The sequence below is a fragment of the Oncorhynchus mykiss genome, chromosome 18 (assembly GCF_057628025.1).
Source record: "Oncorhynchus mykiss isolate SJ-2025 chromosome 18, ASM5762802v1, whole genome shotgun sequence".
Classification (NCBI taxonomy): Eukaryota; Metazoa; Chordata; class Actinopteri; order Salmoniformes; family Salmonidae; genus Oncorhynchus; species Oncorhynchus mykiss.
This window is the reverse complement of record NC_143039.1, coordinates 70,960,503-70,973,009: the sequence shown is the minus strand read 5'-3', so window position 1 is coordinate 70,973,009 and position 12,507 is coordinate 70,960,503. Positions and strand designations below refer to the sequence as shown.

General features: G+C 46.3%; 1 protein-coding gene across 1 annotated transcript in view; it reads left to right on the top strand.

Annotated features, from left to right (window-relative positions):
- The window catches only part of csmd3b (CUB and Sushi multiple domains 3b), a 425,045-nt gene that overhangs the window by 105,009 nt on the left and 307,529 nt on the right, over window positions 1-12,507 (top strand). Inside the window, 3 exon segments of the mRNA XM_090209281.1 lie at window positions 1,404-1,520; window positions 2,519-2,734; window positions 4,116-4,304. Of these exon segments, the coding sequence (XP_090065407.1) occupies window positions 1,404-1,520; window positions 2,519-2,734; window positions 4,116-4,304 (522 nt within the window).

The window sequence follows — 12,507 nt, the reverse complement described above, 5'->3', positions numbered from 1 at the left end:
TCAATGACAGTTCATGTAAATTGGCTGCCTGGTGAAAGAGAATCAGCCCAGTGACTCTGGGACTGACAAAACCTTTTAGCGTGTTCGTCTCTCCGTGTTTAGATTTCAGAGATCTATTTTCTTGTCCAGGGAGAAAGCTAAACTGAGACAATGCAATTCAATGCCAGGCCATTAGGCTGTATGTGCAGGTGAATCACAGAGGCAATTTGCTGTGATGGCTGCTTGGCCTGATAGGAACTGATCTCCTCACCAGATTAGGGATCCGGGAGCACCTTTTACCTGCGCTATAGCTTGTCATCTCACCTCACCTGCCTCCTGCTATGACTCTGAAGGCTTTTATGCATGCATTGGGGGTAAGAGGGAGGGGGTGGAGGGTTGGGGAAGCTGACCTAAGTGGAATAGTGGGGAACTCCATGCCAGGGCATGCAAATGAGGGTCCTGATGTGCTGAAATGTTGATATTCTGGGTTCTTCGATATGGAAATTGAGGGCACAGCATGTCAAAATGAAACATATTCTTCAGTTCTTTTCTTGCTCAGAGAGTGAGAGATATAGAGAGTGAGTGAGAGATATAGAGAGTGAGAGAGAGAGAGGGAGAGGGAGAGGGAAGGGGAAAGAGAGACAGAGAGAGAGAGAGACAGAGAGAGAGAGAGAGAGAGAGAGAGAGAGAGAGAGAGAGAGAGAGAGAGAGAGAGGGAGGAACAGAATAAGATCAATGTAGTTGTCCACATTTCCCTGTACGATAAGGCTTTGTATTAAGTGCTTAATACAAAGCCTATTAGGTTGCTCCATTCATTATTGATACAGAACTGCATCTGTCTGGGACAGATAAGTACTAGTGCATGCTGAGAAGGAAGAGAGGAGAGGTTGAGAGGAGGAAGAGAATAAGAGAGGTTTCACTTCCTCAATCTCCCTCAGAGTTACAGAACAACGTCACATCAGATAAAACGTGCCAAACTGACTTCGCTTTACACTGAGAGTTACTGTTTGTCCATGATTTAACATGGCTGTCGTAGCTCCCTTAAGGAAGACACTTAACCCCTCAATCTGCTCCAAGAGTTCCTGCATCGCTGACGCTGTGCTTCCGCCAGCTCGGGTTGTTTGTGTGGCTCAGAGGGTTGAGTTAACCTTTTACTGCAGTGGGCTAAATCAGGGTCACACAGAGTGTTTCTTGGTAGCCTTGAACACATCTACTTTAAAACAGAGGTGTACACGTCACACACAATTATGGGATTGAAAAAAAGAAGACACCTCTAACATGTCAGAAATAGAGTTGAAATATATTACACTTTCGTATACAGAAGACTGAAATATAACAAAACTGTTTGACATAGAAACACTGGCATATATCTGTTCTCTGCAAAAACATGAACAATAAAGTGTTTCACCCTCTTTGTTCCCCAGCGTTGTGTGGAGGGGACGTGCGAGGGCCCGGCGGCACCATCCTGTCTCCTGGATATCCTGAGATGTATCCCAGCTCACTCAACTGTACCTGGACTGTGGAGGTCAGCCATGGCAAAGGTAAGCCTTGGTTAGCTTAGCGTCCTCCCTGAGATCCTTTCTCTATTGGTCTAGATTGGCAAAGGTAAGCCTTGGTTAGCTTAGCGTCCTCCCTGAGATCCTTTCTCTATTGGTCTAGATTGGCAAAGGTAAGCCTTGGTTAGCTTACCTCCCGTCCCTATTGGTCGAGAATGGGTCATCCATGTCTGGAATTAGCCAACAACATAGGTGATGACTTCTAAATTAAGTTTGAGAATATATATTGAATGTTCCTAGGTAGCTGACACTCGACTTATATTCTGCCTATAATCACACAATGTTCTCATGGTACTACAAACCTGAAGTGTTTTTTGTGGAATGTGACCCATCATAACTCTTGTTGACATAGACAGCTATTCCGTCTGCAGATATATAACATATACAAATGACAGACAAACAATACGCACAAATGTTGATACTGTAGAATTATATATGAACTAATAAACTGAAAAATTGACTCCTATTCACTTTATCAGCAGCTTGGTGAAAGGCATTGTGGGACATGAATACTGATTCACTATAGGTCCTCTTCCCAGCCCAGCCCATCTCTCTGAAATATCATTATAATACAAGGCTCTGGGTGGAGAATGAAAATTCTTTGGAATTTTAATTTCCCCATGTCTGCAAAGATATTCAATATGGACGACCATTATGTTTCTCTGAATAATCACTGCAAATTGAAATGCAGTCTCTCTATCATCCCCCTCCTTCAAGAAAAGAAAACCCAGAGCCCTGTTTTTATATGAACTGACCTCAACTTTGAATGTAATGAGATTAAGTCCACTCTCTATCTCCACTTGGCTTTTCTCCTCTCAGATTAAGCCGCCGTTTCATTGAATTTGATAATTTAATCAGGGGAGGCTGACAGGTAGCTTGAACCATAGTATTGGCTGTTCTCCTCTGGACTTGGCTTATTATTGGCTGTGCACCTCTAGACCTGGCTTATTATTGGCTGAACACCTTTGTGTTTGTCCCAATAGGAGTCCAATTCACTTTCAACAACTTCCACCTGGAAGATCACCATGACTACCTGCTCATCACAGAGAATGGAAGCTTCATCCAGCCCCTGGCGCGCCTCACGGGTAATGAGCTACCCTCCCACACCAATGCAGGGCTCTACGGGAACTTCAAGGCCCAACTGCGATTTATATCTGACTTTTCTATATCCTACGAGGGATTCAATATTACCTTCTCTGGTGAGTAGGAGGAGTGTGTGTGTTGGTGTGTGTATGTGTGTGTGTGTGTGTGTGTGTGTGTGTGTGTGTGTGTGTGTAGGGTGCATGTGTGAGAGTGTGCGTGTGCGTGCGAATGCACCTGCGTGTGTGTGTGTATGTGTGTTGCTGGTCAATTCATGCACCTTGATGGGAAAGCGAGGTAGTTGATCCTCCAAGACCTTGGGTAAGAGACAGATGTGTGTTTGAGATAAAGGGAAAAAGAGAGAGAGAGGGAGAAAGAAAGAGAGACAGGGAGAGATAGAGATTGATGGGGCAGTCGCTTTGCTGTTTCTGCTTATTAAAGTCTCCTAGTGGACTGAGAGCTTCTTTCCGCCTAGCTTCACATGCCTCCAGTGCTCTGTCCAGCGTTCTGACATCCCCTAGAACTAGTCCTGCCTCACCCCAGAGACACACATCTTCAATACCTTTCAGTTAGTCATCCCTGAAGTGTTTTGGGGTCATATAGAAACATATTGTACCTTTATAAATCCTTAAGTGTCCTTCAGGATGTCACCCCTTCTGAGACATAAAAAAGATAGATGTTGACAGGGTTTGTTGACGGAATTTAACAGTGTGTTTGTGTGTGTGTGTTTGTGTGTGTGACCGTATTCAGTGTGTGTGTGTGTGTGTGTGTGTATTCATTGTGTGTGTGTGTGTGTATTCATTGTGTGTGTGCGTGTGTATTCATTGTGTGTGTGTGTGTGTATTCATTGTGTGTGTGTGTGTGTGTGTGTGTGTGTGTGTGTGTGTGTGTGTGTGTGTGTGTGTGTGTGTGTGTGTGTGTGCGTGCGTGCGTGCGTGCGTGCGTGCGTGGTTGGTGACATCATCACAGGAATGCTGACACATGTAAATCTAGACATGAGAGAGTGTTGATCCGAAGCCATAGCGTTGATGAATAATGCATTGGCATTGCATACATTTAGAAGGCAGCTACAATCACTTTTAGGCAGACTTCAAAAGCCGTAAAGTCACTAATCAATGAATAACAAACGTCTATATTATTCCTCACTTTAGAATTGTTTTATTTTGAGTATGCACTGCACTCAAACAAACTCCATCGATTTGAATGTGATTGACAGATGACAGGTACACTACTTATCGAGAGTACCACTTGACATTATGTCATTACCTTCTTGACATGACTTGGAGTATACAGCGCAGTCAAACAATCCCGTGACCTGTGGATGTGGATCTACTTCACAGGTAGACTGGGTCCCAAATGGCAACCTATTCCCTTTATAGTGCACTACTTTTGACCAGAGCCCTATGAATACAACTTGGAGTATGGACTGCATTCAAACGAACCATCATTGAGTGTACAAAAAAAAAAAGTTTGACTTGCCACAACTTCCTGCTTCTTCAGAGTACAACTTGGAGCCTTGTGAGGACCCGGGGATGCCCCAGTTCGGCCGGAGGAACGGCTACAGCTTCAGCATCGGGGACACCCTGACGTTCTCTTGCAACATGGGCTACCGACTGGAGGGGGTGCCAGAGATCATCTGCCTTGGAGGGGGGAGGCGCATGTGGAGCGCACCTCTGCCTAGGTGTGTGGGTATGTAGTCTCCTGCTTTAATTTCCCTTACAACTATTGTCATAAAGCTTGTGGTTGTTGAGACATTACTGTAGAGCTGATTACAGTGATACTCAGTGCTGGGCTGTGTCTGAAAAAAATCTTACTGTTTTCTCAATTCCCTCTCAAAGAGTTGATCCAAGATCCCTTTGAGAGGAATTATTGAGTAAGCAAAGACCGAGGTGGCAAGGATTTGACGGCTAGTATCTTTTCCTGACATAGCCTTGCTTTTGCATGTTTAGTCTCAGCTTAGTGCCATCACACCTAATTCAAATAATCAACTGATCTTCAATCAACGGCTTGATAAGCCGAATCAGGTGTTGCACTGCTGAGGTGGGACAAAACCCTGCATTTGTGTGGCTCTTCAGGAGCAGGGTTGAGGAACACTGATATAGTGTGCACCATGAACGTCCCCCTACTTGTTGAGTTCTGAGCACTGAGAAGGAGTAGGAAGGCACAACAAGAGGAGAGGGTACTCTGTTTAAGATATGCCACAGTAAACCCACAGACACACACAGAAACAGAAAGGCGGATGGATGGAGGGAGAGACCAATCAACTCAAATCAAATTGTATTGGTCACATACACATGGTTAGCAGATGATAATGCGAGTGTAGCGAAATGCTTGTGCTTCTAGTTCCGACTATGCAGTAAAATCTAACAAGTAATCTAACAAATTCACAACTACTACCTAATACACACAAATACACACAAATGTAAATAGATGAATATATACATAGAAATATATGGATGAGCGATGGCATAGGCAGATGCAGTAGATGGTGTAGAATACAGTATATACATGAGATGAATCATGTAGGATATGTAAACGTTATCAAAAGTGGCATTATTTAAAGTGACCAGTGATACCTCTGTGTAAACATGATTAAAGTGGCGTTATTTAAAGTGACTAGTGATACCTTTATTAAGTATGTTTATTGAAGCTGCCAGAGATTTGAGTCCGTATGTTGGCAGCAGCCTCTCTATGTTAGTGATGGCTGTTTAACAGTCTGATGGCCTCGAGATAGAAGCTGTTTTTCAGTCTCTCGGTCCCAGCTTTGATGCACCTGTACTGACCTCGCCTTCTGGATATTAGCGGTGTGAACAGGCAGTGGCTCGGGTGGTTGTTGTCCTTGATGATCTGTTTGGCTTTCCTGTGACATCGGGTGCTGTAGGTGTCCTGGAGGGCAAGTAGTTTGCCCTGGTGATGCGTTGTGCAAACCGTACTACCCTCTGGAGAACCTTGTGGTTGAGGGCAATGCAATTGCCGTACCAGGTGGTAATACATCCCGACAGGATGCTCTCGATTATGCATCTGTAAAAGTTTGTGAGTGTTTTAGATGACAAGCCACATTTCTTGAGCCTCCTGAGGTTGGAGAGGCTCTGTTGCGCCTTCTTCACTACACTGTCTGTGTGGGTGGACCATTTCAGTTTGTCTGTGATGTTTATGCCGAGGAACTTAAAATGTTCCACCTTCTCCACTACTGTCCATTCGATGTGGATGGAGGGGTGCTCCCTCTGCTGTTTCCTGAAGTCCACGATCATCTCCTTTGTTTTGTTGATGTTGAGTGAGAGGTTATTTTCCTGACACCACACTCTGAAGGCCCTCACCTCCTCCCTGTAGGCCGTCTCGTCGTTGTTGGTAATCAAGCCTACCGCCGTAGTGTCGTCTGCAAACTTGATGACAGCCAGGCAGGGAGACACACAGCTAGACACATAGCCAGACAGACAGACACACACAGAGAGACAGACACAGAGATCTTTCTCTATCCATCTACATCAAAGTCAATCTGCTCCCTGTCCTCTGTCCCTGTAGACGAGTGTCTCTGTGTATCACTAACCAGCTGGGAGAGGTCAAATGGGTTGTCAACGAGGCGAATGCAAAGAGACTAGCATGGCTGCATTGTGCTTTGATAGAGATACTATGGCGTGAGCTATGAATCTCACTGTCTCAATGTAGCAAACAAACTCCAGTCTGATACATCACCTGTTTAGTGTGATTCCCAGACCCAGCTTCGTTGGTATTTCTTTTCTTTCAAGTAGGTCGGTTGCACCATGGAATCTTCCCAAAAGTCCATGTTCTGCACATCTGTCATTCCAGGCAGGCTCAATTCAAAACCCCAAATGATTTGATAAAATACATATAATACTATTTGAACCCAGGTCTAGGGGTTACACTGTTTCCTGCAGTTTCTTCTTCCCTAAGACGAGGTTTCTACTGGTCTTGTTCCCCCATCAAACCTGTCTCTTCCTGTTTATTTACACTACTTAAACTAGCTGCTTCAGTAGAGTAGTGATTTACATTCTGTCATGTTGAGATGTTTCTGGATTGTACTGTATCTCTCTGTAAATTCTACCACGCAGCGCACAGTAAAAGGAATCCAGCAATCGCTCAACATCCATCAAATTCCAGATGTGTCTGAATAAAAGAGTATCTCATGGAGTGTATCCACACATCCACGTCGGCCGGTCCCTACCTACCAGGCAGAAACAAATTAGTAATTATAATAATAATGAAGAACTTTTCAGATATTTCCAACAGGTTTTTCCTAAGGTCACCTGTCATTTTTCATATTCACTGAAAAAAAACGTGTTCATTTGTCACCACTGTTTGTGTATGCTGTTAGTTTTACTTGCCTTGACCCTGTCGTTCAATGGTGCATGGTATCCGTTGGTGCCAGATCTCCAATCTTGATTGACTACAAAAACCATGGTATCCGTTGGTGCGAGATCTCCAATCTTGAGAGTGCCTACAAAAACCATGGTATCCGTTGGTGCCAGATCTCCAATCTTGAGAGTGCCTACAAAAACCATGGTATCCGTTGGTGCCAGATCTCCAATCTTGAGAGTGCCTACAAAAACCATGGTATCCGTGGTGATCTCCAATCTTGAGAGTGACTACAAAAACCAGGGTCCAGACTCACAAACCCGTCTTAAGAAGACATTTCTTCTTAATCTGCTATTTTTCCCTTAACTATAGACTTATGAAGAAAGTTAATTAACCAAAGTTGCTATTCCTCAATAAAGTTATTGAACATGTTCTTATGTTTTTTCCTATGTTTCTTTGCAGAGAAAAACATTAAGAAATGGGATTCTTGAGAATAATGTTATCGGGATTCTTCTGGGAATGTACGTAACTTCAGGACAGCTAAACTCTTGTATTTGACGAATGGATACTTTCGTAACCATGAATGTTTTCTTGTCTCACAGACACAGTTGGCTACCGGACATTTAAATACAGCAAGAAAACGAATTACATGAGTAGTGTCTAGCTAGCTAGTAATTAACAACATATTAATATTCTAGAAGTGCTATATAGCTAGCTAGCTAGATAGCTAACTTACCGGTCGTGCAGTCCCTCTACCATCGTCTCTCCTATCATGGACAACACTTTCTCCTCCAGCTGGTCCACGTGAATGGTCGATACCCCCCTCCAGTCTTCTTCAACTCCTTGCTTCTCTCAGCTCCTGTAACGGCTGTCTTCCTCCTCCTACGACGAGGAGGAGTAGTAAGAACCGGAGGACCAATGCGCAGCGTGGTACGTGTTCATGCTCTTTATTAAAGCAAGCGAACACTGAAACAAAACAATAAACGACACGTGAAATAACTAACCGAAACAGTTCCACACAGACACAGAAAATAAACACCAACAAAACACAAGTGGGAAAAGGCTACCTAAGTTTGATTCTCAATCAGAGACAACTAACGACACCTGCCTCTGATTGAGAACCATACCAGGCCAAACGCAAAACACAACATAGAAAACAGAACGTAGACAAACCCACCCAACTCACACCCTGACCATACTAAAACAAAGACATAACAAAGGAACTAAGGTCAGAACGTGACAGATCCCATCTTCTTAACAGTCGACTTCATGTTGGAAAAAAAAAATGTATGCCGTCACTATCCCTTGTCCTGACAGCAGAGACAGACTTGGCCACTCTCACCCAGTGGTCTCTGCAGTGACCCCGCAGTTATCCAGTCTCCCCAACAGCAACCTTTACCTGGCTGCCATTTCCTCCACCTTCACTTCAAGCTCTTGTTTGCTGAAGTTTTATTGCGCTTTCCTGGGTTATCCATTTTGTTTATGATATAGCTAGTCTGATGGCTACAATGTTTGAAAAATAAAGTTTGTTTTTCTGTATATGTCACGTAGAGTAGGCCAGAAGGCTAAACTGGAAAACCTAACCTCTATCAAAATAAAAAAGATGGCAGAGCCCCAAATGTTCTTCTGTGCTTCAGGGTGTTTACAGCTCAATCCAAAATGCCCTCTCCATGAACTGAAAGAGAGGCTCCTTTTGTAGGGCTAGCCCCTCCCCTCAGAACAATTAACACTAATTAATTGAGCAATTACCAATACAAACCTACATTTTCCATTTAACTAAACATACTAAAGTATATACATTGCAACACGTTTGTGAAGCAATATCACAACATAACATTTACAAATTTACATCACTACTGACAGTGTCTTTCAATATTCTCATTTTTGGGACAGGCACTACAAAGTCAGCCCAATTCCCTTAGCTCAGGTCCTTACCCAGCATACCCGGAAGCTACAGAGATGGAGAGAGGGAGGAACAGAACAAAAAAACAACACGCTCATCCACAACCTCGATAAGTATAATAAATATTGCTTATATAATATCGTTTAAATATGAACACTGACATAAGTGTGAAATGTATGTTCGAAGACAGAGAAGTTAACTTGTGTGTCGACCCACATTGTTACCTTATCTGATAACGGAGCAGGGAGGAGTGATGAATGTGTGCGTGCGTTAAAGAACCAAATGCTGCCCGCGGCCAGTGATGGACTTCTACGTCACATTACCGTCCTCCTCTCCTGAAGCGACCAGGTTCAGGAGCCTTGATAGGTAGTCCGCCGTGACGTTCTCTTTTCCTGCCTTGTGACGGACACAGAACCTAAAGGGCTGGAACTCTAGATTCCACCTGGTCACATGAGAATTCCGGTCCTTCATGGTCTGGATCCAGGTCAGTGCTCTGTGGACCGTGTGCAGGTCAAATTCCCTCCCAAGAAGGTAGTAACGGAGGCTATCTAGGGCCCACTTTATAGCCAGGCACTCCTTATCGATTGTAGAATACCTGGTTTCCCTGGACAACAGTTTCCGACTCAGGTACAGCACAGGAAGCTCTTCTGCTGGCTCCCCTTGGGCCAGTACAGCTCCAGTATCATGAAGGCTTCCTCACACTCCTCAGTCCACTTCACAGGGTTGCTGGCTACCTTTGAAGTGAGGTTGATCAGAGGGACAGCGATGGTCGAAAACTGCAGAATGCATCTCCGGTACCAACCTGCCAGACCTAGGAAGGACTTCACCTGTGTCTTGGTTCTAAGTTAAGGGCTGTTCCTGATGGACTCCACTTTGTCCACCTGAGACCGAACTTCACCCTTACCCAGCTGGTAACCCAGGTACTTTGTCTCCTGTTTCGCCCACTCACAATTCAGGAGGTTAAGCGTGAGGCCTGCTTCATGGATCTTCCCAGGACTCTGCTAAGATGCTGTATGTGCTCCTCCCAGTAGTAGCTGTAGATCACCGCGTCATCCAAGTAAGCAGCACAGTAATCGTCACAGTCCTGGAGGACCTTGTCCATCAGCCTCTGGAATGTCGCAGGGGCCCCATGAAGGCCAAACTTCATGACCTTGAACTGGAACAGGCCCATCGGCATCCGGAACGCAGTGTAGGCCATGGATTGTTCATCCAGGGGCACCTGCCAGTACTCTTTGAAGAGATCCAATGTGGTGATGTAATGAGCTCTACCTATTCTCATAAGTGTGATATGTATGTACTAAGACAGAACTTAACTTGTTTGTCGACCCACATTGTTAACTTATCTGATAACGGAGCAGGGAGGAGTGATGAATGTGTGCGTGCGTTAAAGAACCAAATGCTGCCCGCGGCCAGTGACGGACTTCTACGTCACAGTATAATTTTTTTTTCTTGAGACATAAAGCAGATAATTAAATATAATACAATTGTGATAAGGTGCTTCTCGATGAGAGGTGTAGGAGTCAGGCGCAGGAGAGCAGGGATTTCTGAGTGTGTTTAATATAGATATATATATATATATATATATATATATATATATATATACACACACACATAGTCCACCAATACAAAATTGGCACAGATGAAAATCCAAAACTACGCTCTGGAAGGAACAGAAACTCGTGTCAATACACGGAGGAACAACCACAGTTCCGACACTACATACACGTACGTAATAGCGAAAACAATAAACAGCATAGATAATCGAACGCAAATACCCACAAGCTTAATCCTGCACGAATTAAGGCAGGTAACAGGTGCCCTACATACACACAGAAATAAAAGCAATTGAAACCAGGTGTGAAAAGGAACACAGACAAAAAAACTAGAAAAGGAAAAAGGGATCGGTAGCAGCTAGTAAACCGGCAACGCCGAGCACCGCCCGAACAGGGAGAGGAGCTACCTTCGGTAGAAGTCGTGACAGTACCCCCTCCTGACGCGCGACGACGCAGGCCTCGAGGACGACCCGGAGGACGAGGCGCAGGGCGATCCGGATGGAGGCGGTGAAACTCCCTTAGCATAGGTGGATCCAGTACGTCCTCCACCGGCACCCAGCATCTCTCCTCCATACCGTATCCCTCCAGTATACGAGGTACTGAAGACCCCCCCACCCGACGCCTCGAGTCCAGTATGGACCGAACTGCATACGCCGGCGCCCCCCGAAGTCCAGGGGGGGACGGAGGGACCACCGGCCACCACCGGCCTGAGGAGAGACACATGAAACGAGGGGTTAATACGGTAATAAGGGGGAGCTGTAACCTATAACACCTCGTTTATTCTCCTCAAGACTTTGAATGGCCCCACAAACCGCGGACCCAACATCCGGCTGGTCAGGTGGAGGAGCAGATTTCGGGTCGAGAGCCAGACCCAGTCCCCCAGTGTGTACAGCGGGGCCTCGCTGCGGTGGCGGTCGGCACTGGCCTTCTGCCGCCCTTCCGCCCGTTTAAGGTACCTGGACTTCGCCCACTCCCCTGGCCGGTCCTGGCAATACGACCGCAGAAACCTACCCACATCCTGGTTCACTCTCTCCACCTGCCCATTACTCTCGGGGTGAAACCCAGAGGTAAGGCTGACCGAGACCTCCAAACGTTCCATGAACGCCTTCCACACCCTGGACGTGAACTGGGGACCCCGATCAGAAACAATATCCTCAGGCACCCCATAGTGCCGGAAGACGTGTGTAAACAGGGCCTCCGCCGTCTGTAGGGCTGTAGGGAGACCGGGCAAAGGGAGGAGACGGCAGGACTTAGAAAACCGATCCACAACGACCAGGATCGTGGTGTTGCCCTGTGATGGTGGCAGATCGGTCAAGAAGTCCACCGACAGGTGTGACCAAGGCCGCTGTGGAATGGGAAGGGGTTGTAACTTCCCTCTGGGCAGGTGCCTAGGAGCCTTGCACTGAGCGCACACTGAGCAGGAGGACACATAAACCCTCACGTCCTTGGCTAAAGTGGACCACCAGTACTTCCCACCAAGACATCGCACTGTCCTACCGATCCCCGGGTGACCAAAGGAGGGGGACGTGTGAGCTCACCAAATTAGCCTGTCTCTAACCTCCAGCGGAACATACACCCATCCCGCTGGACACTGTGGTGGAGTAGGCTCAACACGCGATGCCCGCTCAATGTCTGCGTCCATCTCCCACCTCACAGGTGCCACTAGACAAGAAACCGGGAGGATGGGCGCAGGATCAATAGCCCGCTCCTCCGTATCATATAGTCGGGACAGTGCGTCTGCCTTAGTGTTCTGGGAGCCTGGTCTATAGGAGATGGTAAACCTAAATTGGGTGAAAAACATGGCCCACCTTGCCTGACGAGGGTTCAGTCTCCTCGCTGCCCGAATGTACTCTAGATTACGGTGGTAAGTCGAGACAAGCCAATGTCTCCACACCTTCAGGGCTCTGACAACAGCCAGCAGCTCCCGATCCCCCACGTCATAGTTTTGCTCCGCCGGGCTGAGCTTCCGAGAAAAGAAAGCACAGGGGCGGAGCTTCGGTGGCGTACCCGAGCGCTGGGAGAGCACGGCTCCAACCCCAGCCTCGGATGCGTCCACCTCCACTATGAATGCCAAAGAGGGGTCCGGATGCGCCAGCACGGGAGCCGAGGTAAAAAGAGCCTT